General features: G+C 40.7%; 1 protein-coding gene across 10 annotated transcripts in view; it reads left to right on the plus strand.

The window, feature by feature from the left end:
- LOC136444497 (muscle, skeletal receptor tyrosine protein kinase-like) overlaps positions 1-16,602 on the plus strand; it is a 50,609-nt gene extending 34,007 nt beyond the window's left edge. For 2 of the 10 annotated variants that reach the window (XM_066442063.1, XM_066442065.1), the window contains exons 7-16: positions 564-739; positions 1,203-1,226; positions 3,028-3,116; positions 3,507-3,666; positions 8,155-8,331; positions 8,985-9,168; positions 10,308-10,448; positions 14,477-14,657; positions 14,965-15,644; positions 16,377-16,602. In XM_066442063.1, the coding sequence (XP_066298160.1) occupies positions 564-739; positions 1,203-1,226; positions 3,028-3,116; positions 3,507-3,666; positions 8,155-8,331; positions 8,985-9,168; positions 10,308-10,448; positions 14,477-14,657; positions 14,965-15,644; positions 16,377-16,563 (1,999 nt within the window). In that variant the 3' untranslated portion in view covers positions 16,564-16,602. Of the gene's footprint in view, positions 1-563; positions 740-1,202; positions 1,227-3,027; positions 3,117-3,506; positions 3,667-8,154; positions 8,332-8,984; positions 9,169-10,307; positions 10,449-12,270; positions 12,307-13,060; positions 13,121-13,469; positions 13,509-14,476; positions 14,658-14,964; positions 15,645-16,376 lie in introns of all 10 variants that reach the window. The other 8 variants (XM_066442064.1, XM_066442068.1, XM_066442067.1 and 5 more) reach the window with 8 other exon arrangements.
- The last annotated feature ends 597 nt before the right edge of the window (positions 16,603-17,199 follow it).

Here is a 17,199-nt window from a genome sequence, read left to right on the forward strand (position 1 = left end):
GTTGCCTACAATGATGTTGTGATATTACAATATATGACCTTAGCGATAAAAGTATGACCAATATTTAAAACAAGCGAATCTTAAATATAGGAATGTTTAAAATCAGTGTAATAGATAAATATATGGACGAGCGGGTGTGTAGGAACATGTTGACATTGTCGCACTGTTATGGGCCATTTGCAGCACCTGTTTGGATAATGGAAAATCCTGTCACATTCAGCTTTTTTTTCACTTAAATATGTTCTCTTCGGTTTGAGTTGACAGTTGCATATTGTTTGAAGTACTGAATGTAAGTTGGGAATTATGTCTTTTGACTTGCAGTAATTGTTTCCTTGTAACATTTTATACTGTTTTAGGAGAACAAGATTTTCTGTGGTTGTTCAGTTTTCAAACTGATGCTCATGGATGATTAATTGATTGATTCAATTGTGCAATCTGTAAGGATGGACCAGGCGGTGAAGGTGCAGTATATGCTGCACTGTGAAATACACAAACATACAAGCACAAAGTCATTGAAAATAAATATGTGCATATCTCATAGTATATAATTTTTCTTTTCACAGGGAGCAGTGCCTAGCTGTGCGAAACATTTTATGTTTCCAGGAGTGGGCCCTTCTGAACGAGAAGAAACGTTCGGGGATCTACCTACGTTCCCGCGGACACTTTCGCCTCCCGGTCTGCGAGGAACTTCCCAGCTTCATCAACGGCACCAGGTCCTGCTCCAACGCTTCCGTGTTTGGTGAGTACGCTGAGGAGTTACATCATGCTTAAACTTTTCTATAGTAATAATTTCTTACCTTCCTCCATTTAGTTCTTTTGAAGAGCAAGTAAATGACTATTAGTAAGTACTTTATTACTTGAAATGACTTACTTTACTTTTTTTTAATAGTGAGTGTGAAATATTGAAGAGTTATATTGGTCAACAGAAACAATTTTTCAAATCATCTACTGTATTTTTGTCACCAACTATGTATTTCAAATCATGTGACAAGTATAGTTTGCTCAATTTTCTTTTTTTTGTCAGACTTCAACCATTGAATATGCAGAAAGATCAATGACTTTAATTCACTTTGAAAAACTGAAATTTTATGATGTGATGAAATGATGTCATAATTTGACTGTACTACATGTACATGTACATATCTCTAACCCTGTCTGATCTGATCTATTTTCCATGTTACCATGACGACTGCCCCCAACAGAGATGAAGTCAGAGATGGTGACAGGTAAGTGTGATCATAAAACTACAACGTCACTTTGCTCTTGCAGCTTGTTCCTATCATCCACCCTTGATTTTCACATTATGTAGATGGAAATGTTGCAGGGTGTTTTTTTGTTGAAACGTGGACAAAAATCTTTTTAATGTAATGCAACAATGTTCACCAAGCCCTATTGCGTATTGAAAAAGAAGGAAATCATGTAGTCCAGGTCATAGAAGCAATAGAGACTTTCACATGAGTAATAACAGTTCCAGGTTTTCTAACAATTATTGAAATAAGCTGAATGGTACAAATATCAAACCTTTTTTAGGGTTTCCACTGGTAGGTTGATAATCTAGCCACGATAAAGGAGGTTCTGTCAAATCTAAAACGAAATCTAAATTTAAGTGTCAAATCAGTTCTCTAAGCTCAATGTAATAAAATGCATTAAAACTTTATTGTGGTGTTGGCATGCACAGATGTGCACACAAAATGTCACCAATCATATTTAAAGGGTCCAACAGAAAATCCCAGCAACCGAACAAGCTGGACTTACGAGTGTCTCTTTCCCATTTCTATTGCTCGTTTGTTTTGTATAAGAGGCACAGAGAGGATGTCCTCTTTATTTGACCTCTCGTGCGACCTTTAAACCTTGTCTTTGATTTGTTGTTGCAATCTCAGCTGTCCCCTTGTCATCGACCATCACCCCACATTCCAAAGACCTTGCATTTAAGAAACAAAGAAATGCAGCAGCATAGACCTTATCAATAATGACAGTTGACAACTGGTGTCACCTTGAATTTAAAGTTTGGTCCTTGTCCCACCCCTGCTGTTGTTGCTCCAAGTGTGGCCTGCATGTAGCCCCACCCCCTACCGGGCGTTGATGGTCTTAGGTTCTATTTCAGTTTTCAGAGCAAACATGGCCGACTTTGATACCTCAGGAAGGAAAACATGCTATTGTATGCCAGCTATGCCGCCAGCAGGCGGTGGATGTGCCTCGGTTATGACAGTTGGGGCCCCCTGCAGTGGTTGTCCGCAAGGAGCCAGCGAAAATTTATAGGGAAAATCTCTTGTTGTGATACATCTACCGTGGTAGTTCGTTTACAAGGTCGGGCAGATAACAGCAGGGTTCCATCCTGTAGAACACATAATATCGGCAGCGCCCGTGTCTCTTGCTGCCATGGAGCCCGCCGCTTAACCTCCGAATCATCAACCTCAGAAAAAATGCGGATGAATAACTGGGAGGAATACCATGTGGGTACTCAGCATTGCTGGGAGCTATTATTGGAGCCGAAAGTGTTTTGCCAGGTCTAGGAAGTGACAGGCAGCTCTCGCCACAGTCTGTCACCCCGCCGTAATCGTGGACCACGGAGAAGGATCGACGTATTAATTTGGCATAGTCATCTGTCGGAGTGGCGACAAGCGTAAAGAATGTTGTCGGTCATTGTGCTTCTAAACCTATTTTTGGTTGAGAACTGGACAAATGTTCGACTTATTGTGTGACAGGTGCTCCAGTGTCCTACAGAATAAAAAGGAACTCAACTTTTGAATTTTTTTGCAACAGACTCAAGTTGACTATCATTGTATTAGTGACTTAATCCTACTCTAGCCTAATGACATTCCATCTTAGAAATTTTCTGCTAAGAGGTCTTAAGCAGAAGAACCTCATCAAAACAACAAAAGAAAACTTAGCAAGGAACACTTAGAGTAGTACCGTAGATGCTAATTGTATTTAGAATCTGCCATTTAGAAACACCCACAAAAGTTCTCACAAACTCTCTATGCCATCAGTTGTATTGAACTTGTATCTTCCTGTTGTTCCCTCCAGTTGACTGTTACCGCGGGAAGGGCCGATATTACCAGGGTACGCTAAACGTGACGGAGTCGGGATACGCCTGTCAGCCCTGGGCAGCTCAGGTCAGTACAGCCAGGACTTAGCTTTGTTCAATTTTGCTGTACAGGTTAACAATTTTTTAGAGTTGACGGCCTCTGGCTGCGTTCAGGCCATCCCAAGGAAGCTGAGCCTGTCATTTGACGGGAGGACGCCCCTCTGGCGGAAACACTGCTTATAGACGATGGAAAAATATAAGCACTTTCGATAGAAGGTCAACCACATAGACTCATGGACCCCAAACTTCCAAATTGTGCTGTATTCTTCAGACGTTTCTGTTTTACAGACATCACCTGGTTTAACATGGTCCTGTGTTTGGATTTCTTTGTCAGTTGACTTGTATTGGACATGTATGCTGTTTAGTATCATTTAATAATGATGACAAAATACATGACTTTTGTTCACTTGTCTCACAGGAGCCCCACCAGCACGACCGCCTACCTGAGTACTTCCCGGAGTTACAGAATGCGGAGAACAACTGTCGTAACCCCGGGGGCGAGGAGCCCCAGCCCTGGTGCTACACCACCAACCTACGCCCACGCTGGGAGAAATGTAACATTCCCCGCTGTGAGGATGGTGAGTCATAGAACATCATGCTCTGCTTTACACAGTCACTAGCCAGCATATACTTGTGTCGTATAGGACTGTCAAGTGGATCAGTATCACATGGGAGTCACCATGTCAAACTGATGAAGTACACATAAGCAGTACAAATGATACTCTAGATGATCACTACAGTGGAAGTCAGTTGTAAATAGGTCGATGAAGGTTAGACATCTAGGTAATGAGATGCGCCAAATAGCAGTTACTCAAGCAACTGGATAAGATTTTTGAAAAGTTTCCCAAATCATATCCAGTTTGCTAATGATTGAGTAACTGCTATTTGGCGCACTTATTGTAAATAGACAATCTACTTTAGTTGCCTGTGATTTTCTGCTGCCAGTGGAGATGAATTAGACTCCACAGTAATGTTGAGACTTACCTTGTACCTGAACCTGGTTATTCCTGATGGACGTTAACAATGGGATACATATAGCAAAAGTCAGATATTTCTACCCTTGGAAGGAATATCATCTCTGCTGTTTTGTGTTGTTCTCTTTAGAGTAGGTGTGGATACGATCAGTTTGCCATGGTGACATTCCATGTACATCTATTCTACATGATGGGATGCTAATCCAATGGCATTGTTCCTTTTAAAGATACAAAACCATGAAGACAATATGGCAGTGGAAAGTCTCTAATGAAGTCTAAATTATACCTAAAGACAAGGCTCTGCTCATTTGAGAAAGAAGGTAGTCTTGTTCATGAGTTGGATCTACAGAGATTTGAAGTTGGGTTTTAAAAGAATTGTCACAGAGAAGGAAAAACAGACAAGCCATTCATTAAAGAAAATTGCTTTTGAAACAGTTACTGTTTCTGTCAAGAATTTGTTGATATCAGCTACAATGAAACTGAAATTTTTAAGGGTTTTAAATGTTCAAGATTAAGGACCAAAACGATTTCTAAAGTGATTTATGAAGAAACCAAAAAATTGATGAGAAAAACACAGAGCGATCCTAACATTTGTGTCTCCTGCTACATGTCATTGAGCAGTTTTGTTAAGTTTGCTCTTGTTCATCATGCATTCTGTGTCTCCAACTCATTCTGTTTCTCACGTTTTCTTGTTTTTTTGCTAAGTCTTATATTTTCAGTTCTGCGTCCATGTGTGTTGATAATCTATCCAGCCATTTTGTGTTGTCACTTCTTAGGCTTTGAAGGTTTAGTAGAATGATGTGTCAGGCTCCCTTCCTGTGTCTGTCTTCCCCTCTTCTTTCTCCTCTCTGTCTATTCCTCCTTCTCTCCATCAAAGACACAAGTACCGATCAAATTGACACCGACAAAAACGAGGAAACCTGGACGCTTGGGAGGGATGACTTTCCCTACTGGTCGGATGGTAAGGAGGAGTACATGTGGTGGTACGGTGGCACGCCGCCTACGCAGGAGGACTTGCGCGGCACCCCGCCTACGCAGAAAAACTGGCACGTTACCGCCTTGCCCCATTTCCCGCCCGAAATAGCCCAAATGGAGGACGGGACAGAAGAAACCTTTATCGACCTCGACATGCAAGTTGTCGCCAAACAGAAAGAGGAAGATCTTGAAGCAGAGGTGGAGAGTGAAATTGAGTGGGCCATAGAGAAGGAAATAGAACAGGACGTTACGACTACCGTGGCGGGTACCACGCCGAGCGGCGATTGGTACGACAGAACAACAGCAACAACCAATCAGGTCAGCGTCAGTCCTGTCCCCTCCCAGCCGAGCAACGAGGCCTTGCAGGACGAGATCATGACGCTCTGGGACGTCCTTCAGACTCTCTCGCGCAACATGAACAAGCTGGCGGAGGAAGAAGAAGAAACAGACCGCGAGCTGAGGAGGCTGGACAAAACCGTAAAGGCCCTCGAAAAGGAGATGACATCAAGGTACAATATGCTGACCAAGGAACTGGAGTCGGCCAAGGAGACCATCGCGCAACTGGAAGAAGAGTTAGAGGAGCCTTATGATCATGAGCAAACGGGAGGGGCTGATGAACAAGGGGGAGGAACTAACAAGCAAAGAGCAGTAACTGACGGGCAAGGGGAAGGGACTGATGCACCTGTAACTTATGAGGCACGCCGGGGCGGGACTGGGAGAGGCTCACTTCCTACAGTTGGGCAGGGCATGATGATAGTTTTGCTAGTCTGTTGCTGGATGATAAGTGAACTGATATGATAGAGGTTTGTTTTGAACTTTGATGGACAAGAGTAGATACTCTAAGCTAGCCCCACTAGCAATGTTCTAACCTAAAGTCTTATTTGGTGTGTTTTTTTACACTTGGCGAGTGTTGCATTTTGCTGTTTTCAAGATTACATGCAAAACCAGAAAAAATGGTGTTGTGCGATATTTTCGTGATCAAAGCTCTTACAGCTTATTTCTGAAATGATTTGATGTGATCACCTTTATGATTTTATCAATTATTTGATACCAATGAGGAACACATTTGAAATAGTCAGCACTTTTCATTACATCAAATTTCATTGTGGTCAAAGACTTTGTCCATGTCAATTTCAGAATTGGAAGATCTTTGTGATTATAAGTTCTGAGAGGCTACTGTTATCATGATGTTAGTATCTTACAATAATATGCAGCAGTTTGAATAGAAATTTTTATCTATGCAATAGATTCTACAGGGTTGATAAAATCAAACAATGTGACTCACCGTTTTTATTTGAGGAAATATCTACTGACAAATCACATTTGGATTGTAAAAGATGTATGATTAGTAATGGGTGGCATGTGCCTTTTACAGACATGTAGACTTAATTTGGTTTATGTTAACCCTTACCTTATGAATAACGTCAGAGTCCTTTTTTTGTCTGAAAAGCTGCCTTAGCTAAGCCACAGTAACTGTACCCCATTGTAGGCACGCAATTTGGCCTTGTTTCTGGTCGGACTTCTTCAGAAAAATGTGAAGAATTTTCATCCGGAATGTTTATTATTGACCTTGGCGGTTTATTTGGGATTTGATATGACGTTCTACATGGCAAGGCGTGCCTCTCCATGGCAACGGGCGTAAATGCAAGACACGTGCATATTTCATGTTGTATAGAATTCGCTGATGTCAGTTGTGTGGCTCTATTTTTGCATGAGATAGTTTATTGTTTCTAGAAGAATGCATCAGTCTGGGTGACAGAGGGCAAGTAGTAGTATATCTCTAAGCATCTGCTTTGTCTAACTACTGGTGGGTTGATGATAGGTGAAAACTGCATGAATCAGCAGTCCAGCAGTATAAAAGACAGGGGCTCCAAACCACAATTGTCTAGCTTTAATCTACTTGACAGGGAATCTTACAAGCATGCAAGTCAGGAAAAATAACTTACTGATCGATGATATGTTTGTACGGTTCACATCGGATTCCGCAATATAGCACAGTGTACAAAATGTAGTTAAATCGTCATTACAAACATGAAGTTATGGGATTCTGCATTGGCCCAAATCAATTCACTGCAAATTCACCTTACAGCTGAGCACTATTATCCTACTGTAGTGCTTGGGAGGGTAAAGCACTCATAACTGTGACCTGAATAAGATTATTCAGTATTGTAAATGGTATACACTGAGTCTCAACAAATGTTCAGTTCACATCTATGATAGTTACTTTGTAGTTTGTAAACATAATCTATAGGTAATTTTTAGCTGCTTTACGATTTTGTTATCAGAATTATTGATTTCTGTGCAATAGAAGAGAAACTGCCGTATATGAAAATGATTCACACTAAAAAGTTTGAAAGTTTGATAATTTTATTTTTGACTGATGTGGTCTTTTAAGGGAGGTATTGTCCTTTACACAAGCCTTATAGATGTGATAAGAATGTAGTTTTGGAAAAAATGTATGGAATAAACATATTTTCTTCCACTGTGGCTAAGGTTTGAGTGCTAGATATTATAGGATGAATGAAACTAATTGAACATTTTTAGCAGTGTTTAATTTTTGGGGTCTTTTAAAAAACACAAAAGGCTTTACATGGTAAAGTTAAGTTCCACCAATCATGCTATGTTTCATAATATGTAATGGTAAGCCAAAAGTACTGTCTCGTTTTGGAATTAAGCTTGTAATGTTTCTTTTTATTTCAGTTTTTCTGCATTTTTCTAACTGTACTTTTTGCACTAATTATGATAATCTACATGTCCTTCTAGCTTATAAGCTTTATTTTAGCATTATATAATATAACTGGTGATCAAGTTATACATCATTAATTTTTGAGTATCTTTTTCGTGATTCAAACATGTCAACCAGTCACTGTTGACCTTGTCCCTTTCCCCCATTTTTTTGGCAACCAATCAGCTCAGTTGCCTTCATATTTTGTGCCAGAAAGCCATCATTTCCCATCAACCAGTCATGACATTTCCTCTCAATTTTGGACCTCAATGACGAAGACATGAACCAAACCGGGTATACTTGTGTTTTCTCTCCACCTCTCCTTTCCTTCTATTCCTTGTTCTCCCCTTCTATTCCTCCTTCCTCCCTCTCTCTCACTCCATCCCTCCCAGGCCCCCCTTCTCCTGTGCCTCCTTCTGCAACAGATAGCTCCAACTCTTCTGTCCCCTTCCATGGCGTCACCACAGCCCCTCCTCAGGCAAACGACGGCCGATCGCCCGCGGAGGCTGTCGCAGGGAGCACCCAGAGGACCCCTGTGGTACCTGAGGGTACCGCTAACCCCAAATCAGGTATAAAATCAACAAACAAACAAACAATGGGCATGCTGTGTGAGCCAAAGAGCTAGGTTCTGTCTCAGTGTTTCATTGAAAGCAGTGTGTTCTTGGATAGTGTTAGATATGAAATTGCAGTGCACTTGGGGTCCATGTAACATTACTCCAAACCATACAGAAGAGATAAAAACTTCTTTGCCTAGATTGTCTGTGATCTCCTACAAAACTACCTGTACATATCAAGACTATGACGTCAGTGACAATTGATCTGGAAAAACGATTGGTAAAGACCCCAAAGTTTTTTTGTTTTTTTTGAAGTTGAATGACTCTCACGTGTTTAACTTGTTGAGCATCATGAGTTGAGTCGATCAAAATATCCTGACAACAACCCTGCACAGAATGATCACTCCCTCTCTATTCCTGACAGCTACTACCACTACTTTTTCTTCTTAACCTGTATCTACAGAAGACTGGGTCTGTGTGCTTACAGTGCTGTACACTGTAAAATGCCTTTACACAACGAAATCTATTCTGATTTAAACATGGTCTATACGTGTTTGTACACTAACTCTGATCTGTTTTCTTAATGCTGTCGTCCTATTCTCATTGTACTCCTGCAACGTTTACACAAGAAAATGACTGACTTTTGAGACGTTAATTTTTCTCTCCAGACAACTTCACGATTCCGCTTGACTCGGTGGCTACGGAAGAACTGCAGGTAGCGGAGAAGAACATCGTGTTGTCGTCCACCACGCTGATTATCGTGATCTCGGCGGTGTCCGGCTGCGTGGTGCTGGTTCTGGTGGTCTGTATCCTCATGATGTGTAACAAACTCCTCAAGCAGTACAGCAGGAAGTAAGTCATTATTTCTACATCAATAAAGCTGTAATGTAACATTTAGTACTAACAGTTATGGAGTGAAGTGTGCTTTCAAACAAATGTTTTTGGATTTTGAATCATTATGAAAGTGAACTGTGTTGTCAATTTTGATTGGATACAGTTATATTTCAAATGTAGATGCTTGCATAATGAACCAATGAATGAATGGTTGATTATGATAAGTGAATGAGTTGATTTTTTTCAGTTTGGTAATTGCTAAAAGTAGTTACTGTACAGTTGTAGGTATTGAAAACTGCATTGAAGTAAAAGTTTTTGTTTTGACTAGAACATTCATTGTTTGTACATTGTCACAATGTACACAGGCAATAGTCAATGTAAAGTCTTGTTAAATCATTTTACAGTTACAGTTCAACTTCAAATGTACATGTACCTGTACACATCACTGTTTACATGTACATATATATAGGTGGCTGTTGCTGTGTTTTGCAGAAGAGACAAAAGTGACAAAATGTTTGAAAATGCTTGGACTATTAGTATAGTAATAGTACTTTGGCTTTCGAGTCGCAGTTCTGCATTTCTCATAGACATTTATAATTATAAGTCCTTTGTGAATAGCTAGTTTGTAGAAGACAAGCACTCCTGGTATGTGACAATGTCTGTAAAAGTATCAACCTTAATGTCACTAAACAGTCTGAAAGCTGGTATATTTTGCAGCAAAAATTGTTTTTGCAAATGAATGAAGAAGTCCATTCTGAAGTAAAGAAGTGGTGCAGCAAGTAAAATGTAAAATGGCATGTGCCGTTTGGACTGGGCATGTGACACAAAATGGTTGAGATATCGAAGTTTCCTTTTACCCAAAAAAGCTCTTCTTCTTACATGCCAGCACTTCAGTAATCCTTCTCCTACATGTACCTTCCCCCTGAGCTTTATACATGTAGGTAGGAATGTAGCAGAAGGATTGACACATTGGGAGGTAGGAAGAAGAACTTGGTTTGGGTGCAAGAAAAACTCCAATATCTTGTAATCTACCAGTCTGATGAACGTATTCAGCAAAGTGGTTGAGAGCCCAGAGAAAACAGAGAAGAATCTAACTGTGTTTCTGTTAAGAATCCAGAGAAATGGAGAAGAATCTAACTGTGTTTCTGTACTTGCAGCGCCTCCGCTGCTGCGCAAGCTGTCAGCTACGACCTTCCTCCTCCTCGTGCTTCCAGCTTCCGCTCCTGTCCCTCCCCGCTTTCCTCTGTGTATTGTAGCTCTCTGCGTCCGCGCTCCCTGCCCTTCTATCCCCACTACAGGTACAGTCACTCCGCTGGGCATGGGCAAACCGTCCGTCCTGCTGTATCCATGTGCTGGGCACAGACATACTATCAACTAGAGGCATCCAGTTCTGAACTGCCGCTGTTGAAGTACAGTATTGAGAAATATTTATGTGTGGAAAGGTCTCATCAATGATCATGATGATCTACCAAGTAATTGTTTGAACAATTTAGAAACTGCCACGAAAAGATCATGTGAAAGAACTATGACAATGGTGCAGTTACAATGTAGTGTACATATAACAGTGGAAGGCGGTTCAGCACTCTGGATGTCTTTAGTTAAGAACTTACAATCTCTTGACTGTCTCTGTGGCCATATGGCTCAACCTGTTCTGTCTTGGCTCCAGTCCTGCTTAGTTAATGTGAAGCCTTTAAATGATTAACTTCACAGAGTTCTACTTGCTTTGACCATGGTCAGTGTGCAGGCTGTTCCTATTGTTTGCCTTGTGAAGAAACATAAAACATTGTGAACTTGCTAGAAAAAACAACCTTTTCATAATGATACCTCGTTGAAAATTTGATTCCTGTTTGGAATTGCCTTTCTGATGCAGGCATTCTTTCCTTCTTTTAAAATGTTGGGGTAATATTACATTTACCTACGTCTACTCGCTTTCAAATAAAAAGAAGTTTCAATGATTGTGTTCTTTATCAAAAGTTACCAACCTTCTGAAAGATCTAGAAACCGCTTGTGGCTAATGTCTACAGATTTGAATAATCTCCTTATGAGAGAGTTTAGCCCTAGTCATTTATCCTAAAGGCAAAATTGTAAGTTTTTTGCCGGACTCAAATAATGTAACTGTCAGAAACTAAGAAGCAGAGGCAGTTTATCTCTAGCCTTCAGCACAGCGGGTTCACCAGGACTGATGGGACTGATACTAAGATTATCATTTCATTGTCATGACAAAGTTCATTTCATGGTAATTAACACTGCTGCTGTTTTTAATGCTGTACATGTCTACTCCACCGATCCTAGTGATGTCATCACACAATATTAACCTCTGTTACATGTAATTATTCACTGCATAACATGTACTGTACCTTGGTTCCTTCTTAACATTCAATCATTTAACCATTTTTAAAAACCTTTTTGCTCCCAACCAGGCAACTTTCCATCTGTTCCCAAATGTCCTTGTTTTCAATGTCTTCATGATGGACAATTTAGAACTGTAGCTATCTAATTTGAACTATTAAGTTTATTTCGTAGCTTGATGACCCATCCTTCAGTCACTCATTTCTTCCATCATTCTTGTCACTTTTGTCTCCTCTACCACTCGTGTTCATTCCTTGCATGTTTCTTAGAGACATGTCTTGTAGCTTAGACGACTTGAGGAAAGTCTGAAATAATCTCCACAATGTGCAATTAGCTTTGTTATAGGAGATGATCATGTAGATACATCCATGCATTGACTCTGCACGGTAGATTCTTTCACCATCACCCCTCTCTATCTGGGGTTGAGTTTGATAAGTGCATATATCAATCAGGGTTCATACAAAAGGACGCAAAATTTGAATGCAAAAATGTTGCAACACTTTATGGAAAAAAGTTGGACCATTATCCTATGTAGTTTTACAACATAATGTTGTATAGACACATGAACTATTTTGCTAATGTTACTACAGTAACTGCATTTTAAGTCTTGAAAAATCACAAGGTACTTTTGGAAGTTTAATAATATTACACAGAAAGTCATTCCACAGATGTCGGTTTAGAGTCTGAATCCATGTTGTATGAACCCTGCTGTTGACTCCACAGAAGTTAACCATGTTTCCATGTTGTTCTCTCTGTGTGCGTACCCACCAGGGAGGAAGAAGACACACCTTCCAAACTCCCGTCTGAGTAATCGCCACTCTTCTATTCCAACTGCTTTCTTCTGTGTACCACAGGGCTCAGTTTTGGTCTCAACGTGTAGGAGGGGCATGTGTTAGTCCCTTTTCAAAATCTATTCAGTTTCTGCTAGAGGCAAAGGTCATGAAAATTACCTGAAGCTCTGTGATCACTTTTGATGTGTATAACCAAGGAGGTTAACCTCCTTGGTATAACTTTGTGAAATTGCTTGTAAGCTTTGCATTCATAATATCTTCCAAAGAATCAAAAATAGTCATTGTGAAATGTTGTTTTTTGATTGATTCTTTCCAAGCGACCTTTCTAAGCGACCTATGAACTATCAATTTGTAAGTCTAAATTGAGCCCTGTGTCTAATACAACATTCTTAATATCAACAACCAACAATGCATTCCTTGTTGTACAGCAATTGTGTGAAAATCTCATTTTCTCTTGTGCTTCTCTCTTCAAACACAATTCTTCATTAACAACAAACAAAACCTCTGTTGTGGTAGATGTATCACATAAAAAACCTAGATAGTGTCTGTGTTTTCAAAACCTCAGATACGTTCTAATTTCTTATTCTGTACTGATGTGTACAGTTTACCCTTGTTTTTTTCTTACTGTTGTGGTGGACTTTGTTAACACAGAACTGTGTAAGGAGACTGACTGAACAACAGAGGTTTTATCTTGTCATTTCTATCTTTCTTCCTTCTTCACTCCTTCTGTCCGTCCGCCCTGTAACTGTCTCTCACTTCCACCATGACAGGAAGGCGGAAAAGGCAGCGTCTGAAACGCCTGTTCCCAAGTTTGCCACCAGTAACGGAGGGTACAGTACCGTCCTCTTCCCACTTCTGCTCTTTTGTTCCTCACTTCTTCATCTGTAAAATTTGAATATTCCACCTTTGCACTTCAGAATTGGGTAAAGGGTTTCATTTGTCAGCTATCACAGTTTTCTTTAAATTTTTAGATGCTTCACAAATTTAAGACAGTTAAATCACTGAATTGCTCTATGAAAGGTAAACTGCTATTGGTGCCTTAAAGTTAAGATAAAATTACTATTAGCTGCTGCAGTAAGGCAATGAGAGACATTAAACACTTGAATGATCTTTTATGGTGTTGTTTCATTTTAAATGAGACGTCATGTTCATCTTCATGGCTTTTTGTTGCTCCTGTAGGGGTGGCCTTCCTCCATGTAACACCTTCAATTCTATACGGTCTGTTCTGAGTCTTTTCTGTGCTCCCCTTGTGGGGGATGTCTGCTGTGCTGTGTTTCACCATAATAACCACATTACTTCAAGCATGTCTTCTTCTATAAACTGTCAATCATTTCATTCAACAACTACATGTACCATTTAGTTGTTCTTCATTTCAGTAACCCAAAAGTATCTTTGTTTGAAGTTTGCCACTGGTGTGGTTTTTGCGTTTTGGTTTTTGAGTTCAGCTTGGTTTATTGAGTTGTTTTCCGCATGTTGAATCTGGATTCCTTTGCCTGTGATTTGTCTCTTGATGGTATCCCTCCTTGGCTTTAAGTTTTTATCTTGGAGGCTGACCACCGAACTTTGGGCATCTTTTTTTAACACTTAAGGTTATATGTTACCAGCTAAGCATCTTTTGCTGAGGCTTGTGTATCTGTTAAGCAGCTTTTGTGATGATTTCTTTTATGCTTGATGTGGACTGTCATTAGAAGTACTTTAAGTTTTGTTGATGATTAAGTATTTCATGTATGCATTGATTATTTTGCTTAGATCTAAGACATTTCTTTTGGCTGAAAACTCCTTTTGGTGAAACAAAGTGACAGCAGGGATGTTATCCGTTTTTTCATCAAAGAGAGACTCAAGTAATCTCACAAGTAAAATCCCTGCTATCTTGAGCATTTGCTCAGTTTCATTTGGTACAAGAAATAATGGCTGTGTCATGAACAACTTGAAGTAGAATAGAAATTTAAGTTGAAGTTATTGGAAGGGACGGACCCAAAATTATACAATGTGAAAGATCAAAACCAGGCCAAAGACATACTTTTCAAGTTTTCATACTTTTCAAGTTTCCTTGTGTTTTAGAGGTGAAAAGAATTTTGTAAACAGAATGTCATCTATACATGACACAGAATCCCAGTCTCAGAGTAGAGTCAGTTCAGTCTACACTCCTGTGTATACTAAAGGCTGTGTGAATTTTCTTCCCCCAGTGGTCCGTCCCCCGCTCCCCTCCCCGATGAGCTGATGCTGGACAAGCTGCCTGCGAACCCCATGTACCACCGGTCCGCCCCCACCCTCATGAATCCCAAACTGGAGAAACTGGAGTACCCCAGGAACGACATCGTCTTCATACGCGACCTGGGGGAGGGCGCATTCGGCAGGGTATTCCAGGTCAGTATCATAATCATACATTGTCTGTTTTATATGTAATAAACTATGTAGACAATGGTGTAGTGATCTAAATCATTAACTCTAAGGCACAGTTACAAGAGGTTAAAGTTTACTGCCTTGAATATGTCAATGAAATGGAAAAAAAAGGAAAAGTGCACAACATACATATGGTTGCAGTTTTATAAGTTTGGGAGAAAATATCACATACAGTTTCCCAATCTTCACAGTAACATTATGTGATCTTCTTGAATGTTTTGCATGAGACCTTTGGTTTAACCCTTTTAACCCCGGCTATAATCTCTCGCAGGCCAAGTGTCTGAACAAGAACTATCATTTCTCGCAGGCCAAAGCTCCGGGAATCGTGCCCGGAGAGGACCACATCATGGTCGCCGTGAAAATGCTGAAGGACGAGGCCAGTTTGGACATGCAGCGGGACTTTGAGCACGAGGCTCTGCTCATGTCGGAGTTTGATCACCCGAACATTGTGAAACTGCTTGGCGTGTGCGCGGTGGGCCGGCCGCTGTGCCTACTGTTCGAATACATGGGTCACGGGGACCTGAACGAGTTCCTGCGGTTGTCCAGCTCCAGCCAGTACTTGATCCGGCGGGAGGGCAGGACTACGGCCACCCTGCCAAAACTCGACAACATCGATCAGCTTCACGTCGCCAAACAGGTCGCCTCCGGGATGAAATACCTGGAGAGGAAGAACTTCGTACATCGCGACCTTGCCACACGGAACTGTCTGGTTGGGGAAGGATTAACGGTCAAAATCGCGGACTTCGGACTCGCACGACAGATGTATTCCTCGGATTACTACAAGGCCGATGAAAACGACGCGGTGCCGATCAGATGGATGCCGCCGGAGTCGATACTGTACAACAAGTACACGACAGAGTCGGACGTGTGGGCGTACGGCGTGGTCCTGTGGGAGGTCTACTCCTTCGCTCTACAGCCCTACTATGGCATGACACACGAGGAGGTCATCAGGTAGGGTCCACAGCAACAATTTTTGTGGTTTTTGATATGGCTTTTTCCCAAAAGCTTCATTACGTACTGTAAATACAGAAATGTTCACGGTATTAAATTTTGCAGTAAAAGAGAAAAAAAGAGTGTTTGTGGTGGGTTTGAGTTTACGTTTGAAACAGTGCTACAGTCACACAACGGAACAGCTTCTCACGGTGGTTTAAGTTCACGGTAAAGAGTTCATCGAGAAAACTGCAAACATAAAACCACTGCAAACATTTCTGCATTTACAGTATCATGACTTAAAACAGTCCATTTTGTCTCCTGTGGCCTTGCTACTTGCGTGGCTGTCTCCTGTCATACTTATTATGCTACACTGTATAGTTGTACCCCCTTGAACTTTGTGTATTACACTACAATATAATGAATGATTTCACCCTGTTGAACTTACTACACCACAATGCATAGTTTTACCCCCTTGAACTTTGTGTATAACACCACATTGTACTAGCCCACAGCTGCCCACCCCTGTGTCGGGGAACCTCACAGCAGTATAATCAAATACTGGATACTAGAACTGCTACTACTATCACAATACATGGTCGTACCCCATTGAACTTATTACACCATATGGAATGGTTGGTTGCACCCTCTTGAACTTATTACACTGCAATACAAGCTTGTACCTTGTTGAGCTTATTACAGTCATTACCCTTCTAACTTTGGGCCTTATTTTACTCCCTCCTGTCACCACAGATACGTCCGTGACGGGAACGTGCTGTCACAGCCAGACACCTGTCCGCACGAGGTCTACCAGCTCATGAGGAGATGCTGGTCTAAGGTTCCGTCCAACCGTCCGTCCTTCGCTACCATCTACAAGGCGCTGTGCACGATCTTCGACGAATACGTCAACAGAGCTACCATGGTGACCAACGTTACGTGAAGATTTCGCGTCAACACGTATATCCAATATTTGGACAAATCAGGAGCAAACTAACCATAGACAAAATAAGAGAGAAAGTGTAGTGATATCACTACAATGTAAGGATAGCAACTTTCTCTTGTACAATGACCTACAGGTACTAGGAATCTGATTGTAGAAATAGGAGAGGATATCTTGTATACTTGAGCATTGAAGATGTTGCTGTATTTCTTTGGTTGTCTGAGACGCTGTGCTGAACTGAACTGATGCTGTGACAAAGTCTTGGAGCAGGATTCCGAATAATAATCTACAATATGTACTTTCTTGCCAGTTGGACTGAATACCAACAGCAGCAGGAACAGGACTAAAAGAAAATTATGTTCATTGAACTCCTGCTGCTGATGAAGAGAAAGCTACAAATATTACCGGTTGCAAAGATAATGAAAAAACAATACAAAGATATACTGTTGTATTATTATTATGTAGCATGGTGACTAGCCTTGATTTTACAATGGGGACATGATATGCTAATGTTGGCAACTTATATTCCATTTTTCAATGCATTGAGTAACACTTTATTTAGCCAAGGTTGTCAACCATTTTTGCTGATCTGTTCAGAGGCATCTAAACACAAGTAATGTTATAACAGCAATTTGA

This window comes from Branchiostoma lanceolatum, chromosome 11, assembly GCF_035083965.1.
Source record: "Branchiostoma lanceolatum isolate klBraLanc5 chromosome 11, klBraLanc5.hap2, whole genome shotgun sequence".
Classification (NCBI taxonomy): domain Eukaryota; kingdom Metazoa; phylum Chordata; class Leptocardii; order Amphioxiformes; family Branchiostomatidae; genus Branchiostoma; species Branchiostoma lanceolatum.